Genomic DNA, 22524 nt, shown 5'->3' with positions numbered 1-22524 from the left:
AACACTGGAAAGTGTATTAATTTTAACAGGGGGGAAATTCAGCATAAGGAAAGAGAAAGCGGATGTCAAAAATAAAAACCGACATGCTCCCTTTTCACAAGGGAGAAGACACAGCTCACTGAGGGTTTGGTATGCTTATCCAACCAGACAGCTTTTGAAATTCGGTCTCATCCCTAGAGTTGTTGCAATAGAATATTATACAACCATCAACAGTTGGGCAGTTGTCTGCATGAACTGGCTCAAGTTTCTGGGCCACATTCGGCTGGATCGTGCAGATCACAAGGGAGAAGGGGATCCTTCAGATAGCCTGATCCCAGAGTACTAAGAGCTTTGTTTCTATGCCCCACAAAAAAGGTGCTTTGAATAAAATGGAAGTCAATGAAGACATTTTAGCAATGACAGAGTTCCATTTAATAACTGGACTGCCAAACAACCCATCTATGCAGCATATATTTATTCTCCTAGGGCACTATATATGATATAGAATCATAGAGTTGGAAGGGACCACCAGAGTCATCTAGTCCAACCCCCTGCACAATGCAGGAAATTCACAACTACATCCCCCCACACCCCCAGTGACTCCTACTCCATGCCCAGAAGATGGCCAAGGTACCCTCCCTCTCATCATCTGCTTAAGGTCATAGAATCAGCATTGCTGGCAGATGGCCATCTAGCCTCTGCTAAAAACCTCCAGGGAAGGAGAGCTCACCACCTCCCGAGGAAGCCTGTTCCACTGAGGAACTGCTCTGTTAGAAAATTCTTCCTGATGTCTAGACGGAAACTCTTTGGATTTAATTTCAACCCACTGGTTCTGGTCCGACCTTCTGGGGCAACAGAAAACAATTCGGCACCATCCTCTCTATGACAGCCCTTCAGTTACTTGAAGATGGTTATCATATCCCCTCTCAGTCTTCTCCTCTTCAGGCTAAACATACCCAGCTCCTTCAACCTTTCCTCATAGGACTTGGTCTCTAGACCCCTCACTATCTTTGTAGCCCTCCTCTGGATATGTTCCAGCTTGTCTCTCCTCCGTTTTATCCTTACAACAACTCTGTGAGGCAGGTTAGATGGCCTCTCAGTCATCTTCCACTTTATTCTCTCAACAATTCTATGATGTCAATTCAGCTGATAAGCCCATTGTTGGCCAAAGAGCATCAGGGCAGGGAGGGATTTGAGCCTAGGATGCCTGGAACAAGAGAAAAACATTTCTGCCTTGGAAATACCATGAAACCCACATCGCATATATATATATACCCATTTTGCTGTACAAACCTCACTGGCAATTTCCCAGGCTGTACACGCACACATGTGTCTTTCATCTAGCAACACATTTCATCAGACTGGAAGCGACCTTTCCCTTTCCTTTGGCAATGCCGCAGGGGTCCCTCTCTCCCCCTTAGAGGAAGAAAGCCCCATAGCTGTGACTCGGCTAGCCGAACTCCTCCCCACATACACATACACACACACACACACACACAAACACACCCCTCCCTGATCAACATCTTCCATTCCTCTGGACCAGTGTCCTAGATTTGCAGCTGATCTGATTTAATGAAGTCTCGGTCGTGTGCATAATATTTCTCTCCGTACAGACAGGGCCAGTTTCCAGGAAATAAAGGGAGAAGGGAAAAGACAGATAGCCGTTGTTCTGATTAAGCTATGTGTGGTGTGATTAAAACAATCTCTCTTTTTTTTTACTTGCGACCCCAGCTTTAGATTATTGGGGGGAAGGGGTTATTGGCACAAGCCCACAAGGGATACAGCTGTTACATCCAATGCCGGGAATCTTGCGCTGTCCGTGGTCCTGGTTGTGCTGACGCTGAAACGAAGGCGGTTTGCTTAATCCTCGCTCCAGGTTTTTGCTGCCTCTCTCTTTGTGGTTGGGGATGGAGATATCTGATGAATTATATATAGAATTTTTTTTCCATCCTTTATCTCTCAGGGAAGCGAAGGAAGGAGGGAAGGCTGAATGCGATCTCCTGGACGAGGAAGGGAAAAAAGAGAATCCTGGCTCCGGGTTTTCCCTCTACCCCTGACAAAGCCGAGCAGAAATAGCAGGATGCTGGAATCACTCAGCAGTGATGCAGAAGGTATGTGCTTTTTCAGTTCTGGTCCTGATGCTGAGCTTGTGGTGAGGTCTCTGTGGCGCAATGGACGAGCGCGCTGGACTTCTAATCCAGAGGTTCCGGGTTCGAGTCCCGGCAGAGATGGTCTCCAGGACAGGTGTCTTAATTTTTCTCATCTCCCTGAGTAAGGAATGCTAATTAATTATATTTCACTAGAGGATTTCAAAAGGGCAATAAGCGGCAGTTCTTGGAATCCTCCCGGTTGTGCATTGTACTGCAATCTCCCCCTCCTCCTGAACTGCATCGAGTTACATGTGCATTCTTTTTTTAGTTAGTATTTGGGACAGCATTTCAAAAGGGCCTTTTCTCCCTTTTTATTGTTGCTGTAAATATTATGATTATTACAATCTACTGGAAATCCTTCTAGGCACTCGGGCAGAAATGCTTTCTTTTATGGAAATATGTATCCTTTGGCATTTCCCTCGATCATGATTTTTTTTTGAGAGAGAGAATTCTATTTTATTTTATTTTTTCCTTAGTCTCACAGCTGTTCTTTTGACTGCAGGTTGACCTATGGAAACTGACGAGCTGAAGCATTTCCTCATCACTTTATCGGTACCACGAAAAGCTTCAATAGAACAACAAAAAAGGGGGAAAGCTCAACCAAATATGTAGACAGAGCTTCAAAGGTTGAGCTACAAACTATACAATAAAACAAAATAATTACATTTATTGCAGGGTGTACACAGTAAAATTGTTAAAATCACAGGGCCTGGGATACAGGCTACATATAAAAATCAGTTATAAAATTCTTATGCACAGTTGATATACAATGTAAATGACCAATGCTTGACCAGACGCGTTTCAGTCTGAGTAGGCCTTCCTCGGTGATCATAAATACATAAAATTCCAAAAAGAACACATGCGGAAATAAACCGTACGAAATATTTTTATCTGAAAACAGAAAACCATAAGAAAAAGGAGACAAAAAAATAAAGTCAGATTAATTTTACTCATATGATAACAATAAAAGGTTTTTTAAAAAAATAAGAGGCCATATCATACCTAACATTTTGTGTGGCTTGGTGTAAACTCTTAACCCAAACTCTTAACCCAGATCAGTTGCTCAAACAATCTAGATGACAAAAATATATATCCATAAGTTAAGGTTACTCTGAATTAAAAAAAACTTACAACCCCCCCATAACAAAAATAAATAAATGAATAACCAATTAAAACTAACCTGATGCAAAATGAACTATGCTTCTGGGTGTGTGTACATCAACCTGTGATGAATCTGAATTGGCACTAGCACTATGATGAAGTCAGCTATTATAAAAAAAAACAGAGGTTGCTCAACCTCTGAAGCTCTGTCCACGAAAAGCTTCACCTGCTAGACTTTTGCCCATACGCCTGAAGCAGATCCAGCTGAAGAAAAGTGACATGCCCTTACCTTGAATCCAAGCATATACTTTGAAGTTGTCTCTTATTGCTTTAGTTCAGCAAATGCCACTCTCCCAAAAGAGGAGTTCTCATTTCATCTTGACCCAGAAATCAAGATGATCAACAATCAAGAAATCAACAATAAATTGCTTGCAATTTTGGCATGCACAGAAGTGCAAGCCCCCCACCCAAAAAAAAAAACAACTGTGCAACTCAAGGGGTATAATCAGTTTACTTTCTCTTTCAGACCCAGCTTGTCTGTTTATGGTGGTGGAAAGTGCCGTCAAATCGCATCCATGGCAATCCAGTAAGGTTTTCAAGACAAGAGACATTCAAAGGTGGTTTTCCATTGCCTGCCGCTGCATAGCAACCCTGGGTTTTCTTGGTGGTCCCCCATCCAAGTACTAAGCAGGGCTCACCCTGCTTAGCTTCCCAGATTTAACAAGATTGGACTAGCCTTGGCCATCCAGGTCAGGGCTCTGTGGAGTAGCTTCATTTTATCCCCAATGCAAAGTTTGCACACAAGCTGCAACACTGCAATACAAGAAGAAGAAGAGGAAGAGGAAGAGGAAGAGTTGGTTTTTATATGCCGACTTTCTCTGCCACTTAAGGAAGAATCATACTGGCTTACAATCGCCTTCCCTTTCCCTCAAAAAAGGAAAAGGAAATTGTCTTAGTTAGGGTAATGTATAAGATATTATGGGATATTGTGGGCATGTGTGTCAATACCTCCGCTTCATATTAAAAAGAAAAGTTTCCCAATGTCATGGAAACCAAATGTACTATCTCACTAGACCAAGACAGCATGCTGTTCCCAATCTACACAGAATCATAGAGTTGGAAGGAACCACCAGGGTCATCTAGTCCAACCCCCTGCACAAAGCAGGAAATTCACAACTACCTCCCCCACACACACACCCAGTGACCCCTACTTTACACCCAGAAGATGGCAAAAAAGAACCCTCCATGAACTCATGAACACGCCTTACATTGAATCAGACTCTTGGTCCATCAAAATCAGTGTTGTCTACTCAGACTGGCAGCGGCTCTCCAGGGTCTCAGGCAGAGGTCTTTCCCATCACATACTTGCCTAGTCCCTTTAATTGGAGATGCTGGGGATTGAACCTGGGACCTGCTGCATGCCAAGCAGATGCTGTACCACTGAGCCACAGCCCCTCCCCTCCAGGATACCTGGCCAGTCTGACCTGGAGGAAACCTGCTTCCTAAACACAGTGGTCATGTGGCCTGAACTGGGTCTCCGCACATATTTAGCATGTGCATACAGCTTCATTATGAGTGAATCAGACCACTGGAAACATGAGTGCGTAGTTTGTGTCTACCAAAGCTGTACACATATGCACAGTGCCTCTGTTCAGACATGGTGACCATGCATATCAGAAGTGGCTCACCCCCAATATATACAGTTGCTCCCCCGCCCACTTGTCATCCAGAGTTTTGCTGTTTTTTTCTGAGTTTTGTAGCAATATACATGCACAGTTTGCTGATTTGTATTGTGCTTTTATTGATTTTATTGTGTTTTATTGTATAATCTGTATTTGTGTAAGCTGCCCTAAGCCTGGCTTTCTGCTGGAGAGGGCAGGATATAAGTTTAAATAAATGAATGAATGAATGAATGAATGAATGAATAATGAGGTCCTTTATTGCTGATTTTAATCATGTTTTTATTTATTTTGTTTTGTTTTGTTTTATAATTAGTATTTGTGTAAACCGCCCTAAGCCCAGCTTTCTGCTGGAGAGGGTGGGATATAAGTTTAATGAAATAAATAAATAAATAAACCATCTGAGGTCCGTTATGCCCCTGGGGGGGGGGGGCAGACACACCAGATATGTGCATATGCACATTGATAAAATGTTGCAACAAGCAAATCATGACACAATCATGCATGCAGTCATATAAAGATTATGTTTTTGCAGTGGGGAATCGGTGTGCATGTGCGCATCTGCAATGGCGCAGAGATGTGAAGGAACTGCAAGCAACAGCACATTGCACCTGCTCCAATTCTGGGATGAATTTAAGAACAAAATAATATAAGAAAGGCCCTGCTGGATCAGACCAAGGCCCATCAAGTCCAGCAGTCTGTTCACACAGTGGCCAACCAGGTGCCTCTAAGGAAGCCCACAAACAAGACCACTGCAGCAGCATTCTCCTGCCTGTGTTCCACCGCACCCAAAATAATAGGCATGCTCCTCTGATACTAGAGAGAATAGGTATGCAGCATGACTAGTATCCATTCTAACTAACAGCCATTAATACCCCTCTCCTCAATGAATATGTCCACTCCCCTCTTAAAGCCCTCCAAGCTGGCAGCCATCACCACATCCTGGGGCAGGGAGTTCCACAATTTAACTATGCGTTGTGTGAAAAAATGCTTCCTTTTATCTGTTTTGAATCTCTCACCCTCCAGCTTTAGCAGATGACCCCTTGTTCTAGTATTATGGGAGAGGGAGAAAAACCTCTCCCTGTCCACTCTCTCCAAACCATGCATAATTTTATAGACCTCTATTATGTCTCCCCTTAGTTGCCTTCTTTCCAAGCTAAACAGCCCTAAGCGTCTTAACCGCTCCGCATAGGAGAGTTGCTCTAGTCCCCTAATCATTTTGGTTGCTCTTTTCTGCACCTTCTCAAGCTCTGTAATATCCTTTTTTAGGTGTGGTGACCAGAACTGTATATGTGTTACGTGTAATAAACATAAACAACAGACTCTGCATGTACATAGGAAACCATCCAAGGGGTGTACACTTCTCATAACCAACAATGAAAAACAGAGAGCTGAAATGGTTGATGAAAAATATTACGTGACTATAAAGAGCAAACATCTCCCTACTTGGGACCTTACTGAATCTTGTCCCCCTTCAACAAGACTCTAAGAACATAAGAAAGGCCCTGCTGGATCATACCAAGGCCCATCAAGTCCAGCAGTCTGTTCACACAGTGGCCAACGAGGAGCCTCTAAGAAGCCCCCAAACAAGACCACTGCAGCAGCACCATCCTGCCTGTGTTCCACAGTACCTAGTATAATAGGCATGCTCCTCTGATACTAGAGAGAATAGGTATGCAGCGTGACCAGTATCCATTTTAACTAATAGCCATGAATACCCCTTTCCTCCATGAATATGTCCACTCCCCTCTTAAAGCCCTCCAAGCTGGCAGCCATCACCACATTTTGGGGCAGAGAGTTGTGTGAAAAAATGCTTCCTTTTATCTGTTTTGAATCTCTCACCCTCCAGCTTTAGCAGATGACTCTGTGTTCTAGTATTATGGGAGAGGGAGAAAAACGTCTCCCTGTCCACTCTCTCCAAACCATGCATAATTTTATAGGCCTCTATCATGTCTCCCCTTAGCTGCCTTCTTTCCAAGCTAAACAGCCCTAAGCATCTTAACCGCTCCTCATAGGAGAGTTGCTCTAGTCCCCTAATCATTTTGGTTGCTCTTTTCTGCACCTTCTCAAGCTCTGTAATATCCTTCTTTAGGTGTGGTGACCAGAACTGTACACAGTATTCCAAGTGTGGTCTCACCATAGATTTGTACAAGCGCAGTATGATATCAATTTAGAAAATCATCCCAGTTCAACTGGAAATCATGAGGAGCGGGACGCAGAACAACGAGGAAATGAAGAGCAGTAAAGGAACAGAACGAGAAAAATTGGTTTACTTCTAATGATGAGGGATTGTTTAAATAGGTATTGAACACAAATGGCTGTCCGGATTTTCAGCGGATGTATCACCTGATTTCTGCAACTGCAGGAAACCTTTTGAGAGTATAACAATTCCAGACACCCACTTGTCTGCTGGTCCAAAGAGACAACATGTGCAAAATAAGCCCTTGTGAAAAACAGCTCAGAGCATTAGCTAGGGACACATCATCTATTCCCCAACCTCCACGGACGAGTCTGTAAGCCTCCCTGTGCAGATTCTAATGATCATGTTTATCAGGCTGCTTCCGATTTCCCCATCGCATCTACAAAGGTTTCAGCCAGCCCCTGTTAGGCACCCAAATGACGTCTGTTGCCTCCATTAATGAGTTGTATAACTAGGATGCAGAGGGAGAGATGGTGTTAGCATTGACCCTATGGACTCTAACATTAGAAAAGTCTTGAATGGGAGACGTTCATACATTTCTACGTCAAAATGAAGGGGCAAGAATTGTACCCCACAACCTACGACAACCCTAGCTGGAAAGCAGGCACTTCGTGCACCCTTTGTCAAAGATTGGGGCATGTATGCGATGTACCCCAAAACAGTTGATCTACTTCTATGAAATGAAGAGCACACTCTCTTCTGCTCAGACTATAATTGGATCACCAATTGCAAGCAACAATCACAAACGCTCGGGGCCGGGGGTGAAGCTCAACTTTTAATGCCATGGAATCCACTTGCCAAAGCGGCCATTTTCTCCAGGTGAACTGATCTCTATTGGGCTGGAGATCAGCTGTAATAGCAGGAGATCTCCAGCTAGCACCTGGAGGTTGGCAACCCTAGCAAAGAGGGAGGAGCCAGCGCCTCTGTGCTGGTTAGTTCTACACCCCTCTCTGCATGACACAGGGGTGGCAGCTGTCCTCCTCACACACACCTAGGGTTGCCAGGTGCCCGCTGGTGGCGGGCAAACCCCCAGCAATTGACCCCTCTGCCCGCCGACCACCTGAGGGTCGGCGGGCAAAAGTGCATGTGCGTGTGCATATTGCTTTACCACTCAAACTAAGAGGTGCTCACCACCCCATCTCAAAACTCCAAAGGTGCCTGCAGGCTCAAAATAGTTGGCGATCCCTGATTGAAGCATTCAATCTTTTTATCATTAAACTTGCGTTTGTGTTGATGTTTCTGTATCTTGAAAGTTTTACTCCTTGAGGACGGGACAGGTAATCAATAGCATGGGGACTTGGGGTTTCCACACACGCCAGAAATGTGTGTCCGCTCTGGAATTTGTAGTCGTTCGATGAGCTTTGGTCCCTGTGATGGACAAGCGGAAAGAACTGCATACCCTCCAAATTTTGGCAGATGAAAACAGTGACAGGCTGGATAACATCCCATTTCTCAAACCACAATTTACTGCCCAAGCACCACATGCAACAAATTATGTATTACTCAAGGCTCTGCTCCCGCTGATGCATTAATCTACTGTGTCCTGCACTGCTTCGAAAGCCAAGAGGGTTTCTGTTCTTTAGGTTCAACATAAACTGAACGGACATAACGGTCCTAAAAGCGGCCATCAACCATTCAAAATAAGCTTCACCGACAGGCACAATGGCTGGCACTGCACCTTGGCGTTAAAAATGTACATTAATGCACTTGTTTGCTGTGGACAAGATACAGCCACCTACTCACTTGGAGATTCAGCTTTGAGAGACCCAAGGGGTGGAGATGAACAGGGTTCAATTCCCCACTCCTCCACGTGAGTAGCAGAGGCTAATCTGGTGAACTGGATGTTGTTTCCCCACTCCTACACACGAAGCCAGCTGGGTGACCTTGGGCTAGTCGCAGCTCTCTTAGAGCTCTCTCAACCCCACCTATTTCACAGGGTGTCTGATGTGGGGAGGGGAAGGGAAGGTGATTGTCAGCTGGTTTGAGTCTGCCTTAAGCGGTAGAGAAAGTCAGCATATAAAAACCAACTCTTCTTCTTCTTCATAGCAAGGGCACGCAGGCAGAGGAAGGACAGACCGGCCCGGTGGGTGGGTGAGTGACCAGGGAGGTGAGAGTGGGGGGCCTGGTGGAGGGCAGAAGAAATGAAGGACCACCAGGCACTCTTTGCCCAGGCGACCCCAAAACCTGGAGGCAGCCCTGGCAGGGCCTTTCATGCTCTGCTCAGGATGCCACCGCTGGAAGAAAAATGTTGGACTAATGGAAACCCTTGGTCTGATTCAGCAAGACTATTGTTATGTTGGAAAGGAGCTGTGGCTCAGCGGCAGAGCATTTGATTGGAACAAAGGAGATCCCAGGTTCAATCCCTGGCATTCCCCATAAGGTTGCCAGCAATGCCAGGTCCCTATTTGCCACCGGCAGCAGGTTTTTTTGGGGGGGAGCCTGAGGAGGGCGGGGTTTAGGGAGGGGAGGAACTTCAATGCCATAGAGTCCAATTGCCACAGCAGCCATTTTCTCCAGGGGAAGTGATCCCTATCAGCTGGAGATCAGTTGTAATAGCAGGAGATCCCTACATCCCCAGCTAGTACCTGGAGGCTGGCAACCCTACATCCCCAGTTAAAAGGATCTGGCAGTAGGCAATGTGAAAGATCTCCACCTGAGACCCTGGAGAGCTGCTTCCAGTCTGAGTGGACATTACTGACCTTAACAGACCAATGGTCTAATTCGGTATAAGGCAGTCACATGAACACATGAAGCTGCCTTATACTGAATCAGACCCCTGGTCCATCAAAGTCAGTATTGTCTGCTCAGACCGGCAGCAGCTCTCCAGGGTCTCAGGCAGGGGACTTTCACATCACCTCCTTGCCTACTTCCTTTAGCTGGAGATGCCGGGGACTGAACCTGGGACCTTCTGCATGCCAAGCAGATGCTCTACCACTGAGCACCCCTCCACCATGCATTCGGTATAAGGGGTGTGTTCATGTGCGTACATTCCGGTGAATCCACACCAGGCCAATATATTTAGAGGAATTGTGCAAAGGCCCTGAGCAAAATCCTGGGCTCTGCTGCTCTCAGCAAACTTCTCAAATCCCTCCAGGTTAGAACTTTTCTCTCCCTTCTGACTCCCAGCTAATTGGGTTTGGTTAATTACCCCAGAAGGAGGAAAAGGGTTCGCGGGAGGCTGCGTCCCTCCGGACGTCTAGCCGAGAGCCGGCTTCACGCTCCACAAACAAGTCTCTTATTGTGCAGCTCCTGAGTGTGAATGATGGGGGGGGGGAATTGCTTCCTCCAGAGAAAAAGAGACTGTGTCAAAAACAAAGCCATTAAGTGGGCGAATCCTGGAACTGATTATTAATGCAACGTTCCAGCGACAAAACAGAAAACCTACTGGGGAATGGGGTTTGTGGCCGAGGTTTCACCAAAACAGTGTCTCTGGCTTCTCTTCATGTATTCAAACGGCACCTGCCCTTTACACCCCTCGTCCAATGGTAGGGTTGTCAACCTCTGAGTGGAGGCTGGAGATCTCCCGCTAATACAACTGATGTCCATGTAGGGTTGCCATGTCCCTCTTGGCCTCCAGCAGGAGGTTTTTGGAGTGACGCCTGCGGACCTCAATGCCATGGAGTCCAATGGCCCAAGCGGCCATTTTTTCCAGGTGAACTGATCTCTATCAGCTGGGGATCAGTTGCAATAGCAGGAGATCTCCAGCTAGTATCTGGAGGTTGGCAACCCTATCTCCAGACGACAGAGGTCAGTTCACCTGGAGAAAATGGCCACTTTGGAAGCTGGTCTCTATGGCATTATGCCCCGTGTAAGTCCCTCTCCTGCCCAAACCCCACCCTCCTCAAGCTCCACCCTGAAAATCTCCAGGTATTTCCCAGCCCAGAGCTAGCAACCCTACCCAATGGACAACCGCTGGGAATGAGAAGTTGCCATCAAAGCAGGGGTTCGCCAAGCCGTCTCTATTCCCAAAGTATATTTGCAACCAAGTGAGGCCAGCTGAGACCTTTAGGAAAGACCTGTATTAAATTAGGAAGGCCCTGAAGGGACTGGACTTCTAAAGAATGAGATCTTGGGAACTCGCTGCGGCATGATGTGGTAATGGCCCCACCCACTTGAAAGTAGGGTTGCTAGCTCTGGGTTGGGAAATACCTGGAGATTTGGGGGGCAGAGTCTGAGGAGGGTGGGGTTTGGAGAAGGGAGGGACTTCAGTGCCATAGAGTCCAATTGCCAAAGCCGCCATTTTCTACAAGGGAACTGATATGGACTGATGCCTGGAGATCAGTTGTAATAGCAGGAGATCTTCAGCCACCACCTGGAGGTTGGCAGCCTTACTTGAAAGGCTTTAAAAGGAGAGTGGACAAATTCACTATCAATGGTGACCAGTCACGATGGCTGCTAGTCATGATGGATTTCTCCTCTCTCCAGTTCCAGAGGCAGTATGTCTCTTTATATCAGTTGCTTGGGAGCATGGGTGGGAGGATGCAGGTGCATCCTGCTTGTGGGCTTCCCAGAGGCAGCTGGTTGGAATGGCCACTGTGTGAATAGAATAATAGACTTGATGGGCCTTTGGCCTGATCCAGCATGGTATAATGGTTAGGAGCGGTGGAGTCTGATCTGGAGAACCGGGTTTGATTCCCCACTCCTCCACATGAAGCCAGCTGGGTGACTTTGGGCTAGTCACAGTTCTCTTAGAGCTAGGGTTGCCAGCCTCCAAGTACTAGCTGGAGATCTCCCGCTGTTACAACTGATCTCCAGTCAATAGAAATCAGTTCAGCTGGAGAAAATGGCCACTTTGGCCATTGGCCTCCATAGCATTGAAGTCCCTCCCCTCCCCAAACCGTACCCTCTTCAGGCTCCACCCCCAAAACCTCCCACTGGTGGTGAAGAGGGACCTGGCAACCCTACTTAGAGCTCTCTCATCCTCACCTACCTCACAAGGTGTCTGTTGTGGGGAGAGGAAAGAAAGGCGATTGTAAGCTGGTTTGATTCTCCTTAAAAGGTAGAGAAAATTGGCATATAAAAACCAACTCTTCTTCTCATCTTCTTATGTTCTTAACCAAGCATTGTCTGCTCTAACCAGTTGCGCCTCTCCAGAGTCTGAGTCACACATGAAGCTGCCTTATACTGAAGTGCCTGATCGTCCGTAGAGTCCAATAAGCAGACAATGAGGAGGAGGTTAGGATTAAAGCAGTCAGTTCTTTATTTAGCTAAATACAGAGCCAGGTGGGATAACCGCTAATACAAGAGCGGAGAGTCAGCACAAGAGAACAAAGGAGGGGAAGGATCCTTTATGCCTTAGGATCGGGGCAGGGACATTGCCTTACAAGGAAACAGTTCATATAACAAAAAGACAAAAGAGCCAATACACAATTAGATTCTTGAATACATTAATTAGCATAGCCTATAATGTAGCCCGAAGGCATTCTTAGAAAGTGCTTGCGTTCGTAAGTGGGAAACAGAAACTACATTCCTAACTACAGATAAGAGAATCCATTCGCTAACCCGAGGACGGCTATGCTTAATATGCGAGGGGCCCTACCAGACAGGATAGGTGTTGCAGCTTATAGTCTTCTGATGCCAGCTTCCCCAAACATCCATGGTGTGTGTGCGTACATGCTATATTAGCCCTTATGTATGGACACAACAATACTCAATAAGATCCCTGGTCCATCAAGGTCAGTATTGTCTACTCAGACTGGCAGCAGCTCTCTGGAGTCTCAGGCAGACAGCTTTCACATCACCTGCTGCCTGATCCTTTTAGGGTTGCCAGCTCTGGGTTGGGAAATACCTGGAGATTTTTGGGGCGGAGCCTGGGGAGGGCAGGGTTTGAGGAGGGGAGGGACTTTAGTACCATAAAGTCCAATTGCCAAAGCAGCCATTTTCTCCAGGTGAGCTGATCTCTATTGGCTGGAGATCAGTTGTAATAGCAGAAGATCTCCAGCTAGTACCTGGAGGTTGGCAACCCTATTTTAAGAGCAGATGCTGGGGATTGAACCTGGGACATTCTGCATGCAAAGCATTGAGCCACAGCCGCCTCAGAGTTACAGAAAAGTCTTTTGCTATATCTGTTGAGAGCCTTTAAACTGCAAATTGAACCTGGGACTTTCAGTATGCAAAGCGCGACCCTACAGATCTTCTTTAATAGTCTATGAAACTGCCTTGTGCTAAAGCGGGCCATTGGTAATGGGCCTTGCCTCGCGATGAATTAGACCATTCATGCATCTAACACAATATTTTCTGCTCCAACAGGCAGAGGCTCTACAGTGTCTAACCTGCTTACCAGAGAGTCTTTAAATAACTGTAGATACCAGGGATTGAACCTAGGACCTTTTGCATGCAAAACAGGTATGCTTCCACTGAGCCACAGCCCCTCCCTGGAACCTCTGAACACATGAATCTGCCTTATACCTTCAGTCCATTTAGCCCTCTACTTGCTATTTTGACTGGCAGTAGTACTCTAGGGTTTGAGGCGAAGAAATGTCTTTTCCAGTCTCTGCGAGCAGAGTAGGGTTGCCAACCTCCAGGTACTAGCTGGAGATCTCCTGCTATTACAACTGATATCCAGCCAACAGAAATCAGTTCACCTGGAGAAAATGGCCACTTTGGCAATTGGACTGTATGGCATTGAAGTCCCTCCCCTCCCCAAACCCCGCCCCCCTCAGGCTCTGCCCCAAAAAAAACCCACCAGTGGTGAGGAGGGACCTGGCAACCCTATACCAATGCACTACAGCCCTTGGTGAAGAAGCAAGAGTATAACCACCTTCCACCGTTCTGGCCAAATAATTCAAAGGAGCTGGGATTCCAGAGGGAAGAAGCATTATAACATATTTATATCAAATTATATGATTGGTCCATCTACCTTCCTTTTGTCTATGCTGACTGGCCATCAAGGTCTCATGTGAGCCGAGATATTTCTTAGTACCTGCTACCTTTGATACTTACCTGGACATTTTAAGGACTAAAGTTGATATCTTTTACATGGAAATAATATGCTCTACCAGGGGGTTTGACCCTGACAGCCAGAGTAGTGTGATGGCTAGAGCATCAGATTATGATTTGGGAGAACCCTTCCTCTGCCACGAAGCCCGTATAGTCGGCCAGCTACTATATTTTAGCCTAATTTACTCACAGGGTTGTTTTGATGATTAAATGGGAAAGGTTCCTTAGATATCCTCAGAGACAAAGTGGGATAAAAATGTAATCGATAGACCAGGTGTCCCCGACCTTTTTAAGCCTGTAGGCACCTTTGAAATTCTGACATAGGGTGGTGGCCGCAAGCCCAAAATGGCTGCCGTAGGAGGGAGAGCCAACCACAAAATGGCTTCTGTGAGAGGTGCATGGGAGAAGAGGGGTAATTTTAAAAAATGGACTGAGAAAGAGGAGTAAGTGAGCACAGCCAATCAGATCTCAAAGGTCCGATCAGAAGCTCTGAGGGTAAGAGCTCCACCTGGCCCCACTTACTTTCTAAGGGTCCTGTAATACTTCTATCAGTATGAGAAGACAAGAGTCACTGGAAAAGACAATAATGCTGGGAAAAGTTGAAGGCAGCAAGAAAAGAGGAAGACCCAACATGAGATGGATTGATTCAACAAAGGAAGCCACGGCCTCAGTTTGCAAGACCCGAGCAAGGCCGTTAACGATAGGACGTTTCGGTTGTCATTCATTTATAGTGTCGCCATGACTCGGAAGCAATTTTCCAGCATTTAACACACACACATTTCTATCAAATTTTCTTTGTCCAGATTGGAGTTTGATCTGTACATCACAGGATACAAGGGCTGATCACATCGGGTTCTTCAGATTGCTTTCTTGGGGTCCCCTATCCAAATGAAAGGCGCTCTGTTGCTCACAGGCATGCTGTTTTGGGAGGGGAGATTGAATAATCCAGTGCCCAGAAGACAATAGGATAAGGTTCATGTCCACAGCCTCTCCAATACTTATTAGAGAACGTTATGAGCCGGGAAGGAAGTTCTCCAAGGAAGCTCAGAAATGCCTGAGCCATTTCTGAATCGAGCTGAAGGACATGTCGCCCACCACTAGTGTCACCTCACCAAAAACAACGAGCAAAAAATTTCACCAAACCAATTCGGAAGCTTTGGGCTAGTATTGGGATTCCCGCAACAGGAAAAGAGGGAGATACCATGGAAGAGAGCATTGGAACGGGTGGTCAGCAAATGTTCCTCCGTTGAGAGCTGAAAAGGGACAACAAGTTGCAGTCGACTTATGTCAACCCATTAGGGTTTTCAAGGCAAGAGTCAAACTGAGGTGGTTCACCATGGCCTGCCTCTGTGTAGCAACCCTGGACGTCCTTGGTTGTTTCCAATCCAAGTACTAACCAGGGCCAACCCTGCTTAGTTTCCAAGATCTGCACTTCACTTAAAGTTCCCAACATACCAGCATTTCAAAGACATGAGGGACTGACTTGAGATAAATGTGACTATTGAAAGCAGGCTGTCACAGATAGGACATTTTGGAGGACTTTCATTCATGGGGTCGCCATGAGTCGGAAGCGACTTGACGGCACTTAACACACACACACATTGAAAGCAGCAGCAATTCAGTGTTGGAGCACACTATGTTTAAGGTTCACAGCATCACTAATTGGCATTGCAGAAAGAGTGAGTTTTGAGTGGGTGCCATCAAAAATCTGGGTCCCCGCAGGGTCCTGGCCCTGTCCGTCCACCTGAGTTTTCTTGATTTGCACAGCTGGGATAGGATCACCAGGGGCTCTGCTCCATATCAAGCCAAGGGAGCAACAGTTGTATTTTTAAAGCCCTGGAGGCATGAGCAAACAAACAAAAAAAGCCCCTTTCTCCTGGGGCGTAAGTACAGAAAAGAGACCTCCGAGCCAATGAGAACCAACAGTGCTACTAGCAGAAGACAGCCAGATGTATCAAAAGGCAGTGGATGCTACCCTTGATGGGTAAGTTTGGCTACAGAAATCAAGACCAAATTAACCAAACCCCTAATGACTCCATCCGCAGAGTGATACCTGCCAAGATAGTCAGGAGTCAGAATAATCATGAGTGAGCAAGGGAAGAGCCAGAGCTGTTTACCTTCTGGAACCCTACTTTGGACACTGGACCTAGAGATGAAATGGTGAGTCCATTCTGAAGATCATAACACTCTCCTTTATTTTGAGTCAGTCCACTGGTCCATCTTTCTAAGACTTCAGACAGTCAAAGGTCTTTTTGAAGATCTATCACCAGAGATAGTTAAGCAGCAGTGAAACCACAGTCCAGCAAAGCAGGGGATCGCTTCAGGGAGGGGCCGTGGCTCAGTGGCAGAGCATCTGCTTTGCATGCAGAAGATCCCAGGTTAAATCCCCGGCATCTCTGCTTAAAAGAGACTAGGCAAGTAGGTGATGTGAAAGACCTCTTCCTGAGACCCTGGAGAGCCGCTGCCAGTCTGAGTAGACAATACTGGCTTTGATGGGCCAAGGGTCTGATTCAGTATAAGGCAGCTTCATGTGTTCATGTGCCTGCTCTCTAAACACTTTGTGACAGGAGATCCTGAGATTGCCAAAGTTCACAAGAGAGCACACCAATTCATTCAGTAAACACATGTATATATTTCAGTGTTCCCCCTGTCTTATCTCAAAGCCCTGGGGCAGGATAACCAAAGGAAAAAGATCTTAGGGTCGTAGTGGAGAGCTCAATGAAAGTGTCGATCCAGTGCACTGCAGTGGTAAAAAAGGAAAAATCTATGTCGGGGATTATTAGGAAAGGGATTGAAAATAAAACAGCCGATATTATAATACCGCTGTATAGATCAACGGTGCAGCCTCATTTGGAATACTGTGTACAGTTCTGGTCACCGTATCTCAAAAGGGACATTGCAGAACTGGGAAAAGTACAGAAATAGGCAACCAAGATGATAAGGGGGTTGTAAGACGCTGGACTAGATGGACCTCTGTTCTGAGGAGAGTTGGTTTTTATATGCCGATTTTCTCTACCTTTTAAGGAGAATCAAAGCCGCTTACAATCACCTTCCTTTCTGCTCCCCGCAACAGACATCCCCTTGTGAGGTAGGTGGGGCTGAGAGAGTTTGGAGCGAACTGTGACTAACCCAAGGTCACCCAGCTGGCTTCATGTGGATGAGTGGGGAAACCATCCCAGTTCCCCAGACTAGAGTCCACCGCTCATGTGAAGGAGTGGGGAATCAAACCCGGTTCTCCAGAGTAGAGTCCACCACTCTTAACGCACTACACCATGCTGGCTCTCTTTGGGCAGGGTCCCAAAGAAAGTTTGGCTTGAGTTTTATGGATCTGGACCAGTTAATGCTTTCCCCTGTTGCAAGGAGCCTTCCTTTGGCCCAAGAGACGGTTGCAAAATCTCCAGAATCCCAACTTTTATCTAGTCTCCAGGGACAGCCAGATTTTAATCACAGTATGGTTACTTTTTTTCTTTCATGTGTAGGGGAAAGCAGCAGTGTCTCTCCATGTGCATTGTTTAGCATTCCTTTTCTTTTGTCCTCTCATGCACAGAAAGGTGAAGTACACCACTGTCTTCGTAAGATCTGATTCACTGGATTGGATTCTGCTTTCGTTGGTGCGGCACACAATACTGTGGCCCACACGCTCCTGTCTCCTGCGTCGCTCGCTCGACCTTCTGACCTCGCTTTGTTTTTTCAAAAAACATTTCTCTTACACACATAAAATTTAGCCCAACGCTTCACGCACTTCACGATGTGCGCTCTGATCCAGGAAAGCTGATGCCACAATAAACCTTTCTGCCTCCAAGATGCTTTGCTTTTTGAGAATACAATGCCATATGAAGCTGAGTCGGATCTCCCCTTGGCATCGTGTCCCTGCTCTTACTGGCAGCTGCTCTCCAAAGGAAAGAAAGGTTTACGTAGCATCATTTAACTGGAGATGCCAGAGATTGAACCTGTGGCCTTCTGCGCATGAAGCACATGGTGTACCGCCAAGCTACAGGCTCTCCCCTTTCCTTGGTGCTTTAAAAGAACCGAAGCCTCATGAATACAAATGCTTTAAGAGCCACATACCAGATAGGGCCTTTGGGTATCAGGCAGATCCTCAAGTTGTTGAGTAAGTGGCAAAGGTGAGAAGTGGCTTGTAGAGGGTGGGAACTGAAAGGAAAGACGAAGAAGAGTTGGTTTTTATATGTTGACTTTCTCTCCCTTTTTTTTTAAGGAGAATCAAACCAACTTACAATCACCTTTCCTTCCTTTCCTCACAACAGACACCTTGTGAGGTAGGTGGGACAGGGAGAGTTCAGAGAGAGCTGTGACTGGCCCAAGGTCACCCAGCTGGCTTCATGTGGAGGAGTGGGGAAACCAACCTGGTTCACCAGATTAGAGTCTGCCACTCATGTGGAGGAGCAGAGAATCGAACCTGGTTCTCCAGATTAGAGTCCAACAAGGAAGGAAGGAAGGGAGGGAGGGAGGAAGGGAGGAAGGGAGAGAAAGAGAGAAAGAGAGAAAGAGAGAAAGAGAGAAAGAGAGAAAGAGAGAAAGAGAGAAAGAGAGAGAGAAAGAAAGAAAGAAAGAAAGAAAGAAAGAAAGAAAGAAAGAAAGAAAGAAAGAAAGAAAGAAAGAAAGAAAGAAAGAAAGAAAGAAAGAAAGAAAGAAAGAAAGAAAGAAAGAAAGAAACATCCAGTATGATGAGCATTGCCCTGACCTGAATGGCCCCAGGCTAGTCCAATCTTGTCATATTTCAGAAGCTAAGCGAGGTCACTCAGCCATGGTCAGTACTTGGATGGGAGACCACTAAGGAAGTCTAGGGTTGCTACGCAGAAGCACGCAATGGCAAACCACCTCCGTTCATCTTTTGCCTTGAAAACCCTGTGGGGTCACCATAGGTTGGCTGTGACTTGATGGCCCTTTACTTACACACACAAGCATGCAAGGAACTTGCATGGAGGAGCATAGAAGCATCAGTCCTGCTTCCATCAAAACAGTGAAAGCCCACTAGGCAGTTGTATCAGCAAGCCAATTCCACTCTAATGGTCCACCAAGCACGGTCTGATCTGACTGGGAGCTGGTGTCTGAACAGAGAAACGGACTGTGTGCCTGTGACAGATGGGCAAATGTCCTGCCCCTTTCTGTCGGCCACCAATCCCCTGTGTGCTTGTTTGTGGGGGACAGTGCATGCATCCAATCAGGGCCTATGGAATGCCGGAGAGGCCAGATGGGAGGGGGGAATGGAGAAGAAATCAGTTAAACTGTCAGTTGGTGGACAGATAGTGGTGTAGTGATTACTCTTCCAGTCAAGGTCTTCCCATCACATGCTACGTTTTAGCTACAGATGCCAAGGATTGAACCCGGGATCTCCATTGAGCATTGGTCCCAATTGAGCAATGGGCAATCTTTTAAAAACACTGTTTAGTTGATTGATACCTCCTATGAATGCAACTTTAGTCTTTCTAACCTAGGACTGGCGATACCAGGGGTGTCAAACATATGCCCCGCGGGCTGGATCCGTCCCCTTGAGAGCTCTTATCCGGCCCGCGAACCAGCCGAGGCAGCCACCCCTCTCACTCCCGATCTGGACTGGCGAGGCATGGCCCAGCCCGACCAAGTGACATTTATGTCATATCCGGCCCCCATAACAAATGAGCTCAACCCCCCAGGTCTATACTATCTGAAGCCTTAGAGAGAAAGTCGTCCCCAGAACTACCATCAGAAATCCTTTAACTGATAATTCCAGACATTAACCTGGGACCTTCCGCATGCAAAGCAGATGCTCTATGATTGAGCTATGGGCTCTCCAATGATAATTAAAGTCTGCTTAAATGCAGAGAACTGTATTATATGACATGTCCCCAGATCCATCTTCCAATTCATTTCACAGTCTCTGATGCTCTCTCCTGCCTTCTAGTCTCAACGGCACATAGCACTAATTTTCTTTAATTTCTCCTCTTCTCAGCAACTCACCCATATAACATCTGCAATGTTCAGGAGCTGAAGATGTCGCTAGCATGCTAACTTGTTCAGAGGCAGAGCCATGTGTGTCATGGAAGGTTCCAACCAGACCAAGGTCACCGAGTTCATCATTGTGGGCTTCCCAAACACCCAGAAAATCAACAAATTCCTCTTCTTTTTGCTCCTCCTCATCTACCTCTTCACTATAGTTGGCAACCTGCTCGTTTTCACCGTCATCCGCACAGACCCCCGGCTCTATACGCCCATGTACTTTTTCGTCAGCGTCTTGTCCTTCTTGGAGGTCTGGTACACAGCAACCACCATCCCCAAGATGCTCTCCAATTTGCTCAGTGAGAAGAAGAGGATCTCCTTTGCTGGCTGTCTCCTACAAACTTATTTCTTCCATGCTCTGGGAGCCAGTGAATGCTACTTGCTCACAGCAATGGCATACGACAGGTACTTAGCCATATGTGACCCATTGAGGTACCCGTCCATCATGAACCCCAAGACGTGTGCTAAACTGGCCACTGGATGTTGGATTTGTGGCTTCATGTGCCCCGTCTCTGAAGTTATCTTAGTATCCAGGTTGCCTTTTTGTGGCCCCAACAAGATTGAGCACATCTTCTGTGACTTTCCACCACTGCTCAGCTTGGCCTGCACAGACACTTCCATTAATGTCTTGGTGGACTTTGCAGTCAATGCATTCATAATCCTGGTGACCTTCCTATTCATCATGATCTCCTACATCCGGATCATCCATTCTGTCCTGAAGATCCGCACAGCCGAGGGCCGCAAGAAGGCTTTCTCTACCTGCGCCTCCCATCTGATTGTGGTCTTCCTCTTTTTCGGGAGCATCATCTTCATGTACGTAAGGCTGAAGACAAGTTATTCGTTGGACTACGACAGAGCCTTTGCTGTGATCTATGCAGTCCTGACTCCTCTGGTCAACCCAATCATCTACAGCTTGCGGAACAAAGAGATCCTGAAAGCAATAAGGAGAAGAATCCAGCTGAAGAGCAGTGTCAGAAGTCCTCTGCACTGAACTCAAAGGAGGTGGTGGGCTCTCCTTCGTTGGAGGTTTTTAAGCAGAGGCTAGATGGCCATCAGTCAGCAGTACTGATTCGTGAACTTAGGCAGATCATGAAAGGGTGGGCATGAAGGGTTGCATCGGTGTTTGGCTCTTGCAGCCCTTTCTTACATGCCCAGGGTAATGCTTATTGACACTTTGGGGTCTGGAAGCAATTGTACTCCAGACCAGATTGGCCAGGGATCCTGCAGGGTTTTTTCCCCATCTTCTCACTTGCCTTGAAAGCCCCTTGCTGAGGTTGCCATAAGTTGGCTGTGACTTGATGGCGCTTTACACACCTTCCAACTCTATGGCCATTTATGCAGGGGTATTTAGTTCACAGTCCCTGCTGAACTGCTTCGAGGCTTCCTTTGCATTATTCATGATTTTACCAACCTTCAGACACGACTTCGCTCCGGCCTCGTTCTTCCCCCACAGTTCTAGGATCCTGTTTTAGAACGAATTTTAATACTGCTTCAAGGCAAGAGCAACGCAAATTCCCCCCATTTCTATGTATAGCCCTTAACTTTGGGTTTCTCCCCCCAGGCCCATTCTGGCTTCTCCCTCCCACATGTCTGTTCCTCCCATCCAACCCCTTCCCTCAAAGCAAAGCAGAAAAGCGTGAGTTAAACCTTCATGAAATCTGCAGGAAGACACCAAAGAGAGACTGCAAAGGTTGGAAGGCAGCTCCCAGCAGGGAGCTATTGAAGAAGAGTGGGGAGGATTACCCAGCAAAAACACACGCAGCCCCTTTAAGAGCTGACCCGCCCAGAGGCTGCCTTTTCAGAGGGAGGGACTCAGAAGCTCTGTGATTCACTGGGGATGCCTAATTAATCACAAGATACTCCTGGAATTGTGGGGTGGGGGAGAGAATCCCTCATGCATATGATGTTTGAGAATTTGGAGCAGAAAACTGTGCAGCAAACCAAACGCAAATTTCCCCTGCATAAATGACCTATGATTCTATGAACCCCTTTGAGCAGGAGGAGCCCAAGAGTCTGGCATTCAAAACAGAACTCTCTTCCTGTGCAGTTCCAGTTTGTTTGGCTTCTAAAATTGCTTAAGTAGGGCTGAGCTAACAAATTTATGGCAGTGGAAGTTTTCATGACCCAGAGCTCACTTGGTCTGGACGGATGGAGGGAGGGAGGGAGCTTCAAATAGCACAACAGCAGGGAAGAGTTACAACAAATGGGGAACATGTCCAGGGGAGGGCAACAAAGACGGTGAGGGGTCTGAAGACCAAGTCCTGTGAGGAAAGGTTGAAGGAGCTGGGTATGTTTAGCCTGGAGAAAAGACTGAGAGGGGATATGATAACCATCTACTTATTTTATGAGGAAATACCACTCCAAGCTGCAAACAAAGGCTCAGATCCCAAGCGGCCCAGACAGGGTTGCCAGGTTCCTCTTCGACACCTGCGGGAGGTTTTTGGAGCAGAGCCTGAGGAGGGGGGAGTTTGGGGAGGGG

General features: G+C 46.7%; 1 protein-coding gene and 1 non-coding gene across 2 annotated transcripts; both read left to right on the top strand.

Moving 5' to 3' along the window:
* Positions 1-2136: 2136 nt before the first annotated feature.
* Positions 2137-2210, top strand: TRNAR-UCU (transfer RNA arginine (anticodon UCU)). The gene has a single exon. It is a non-coding gene; the product is annotated as a tRNA-Arg (tRNA).
* Positions 2211-20085: 17875 nt separating this feature from the next.
* LOC130480854 (olfactory receptor 6N2-like) lies at positions 20086-21036 on the top strand. Its single transcript, XM_056853476.1, has one exon. The coding sequence runs from the start codon at positions 20086-20088 to the stop codon at positions 21034-21036; it is 951 nt and encodes a 316-aa protein (XP_056709454.1).
* The last annotated feature ends 1488 nt before the right edge of the window (positions 21037-22524 follow it).

This window comes from Euleptes europaea, chromosome 7, assembly GCF_029931775.1.
Source record: "Euleptes europaea isolate rEulEur1 chromosome 7, rEulEur1.hap1, whole genome shotgun sequence".
Taxonomy (NCBI): Eukaryota; Metazoa; Chordata; class Lepidosauria; order Squamata; family Sphaerodactylidae; genus Euleptes; species Euleptes europaea.
The sequence above is the reverse complement of the archived record's forward strand: the minus strand, read 5'-3'. Positions and strand labels throughout refer to the sequence as shown.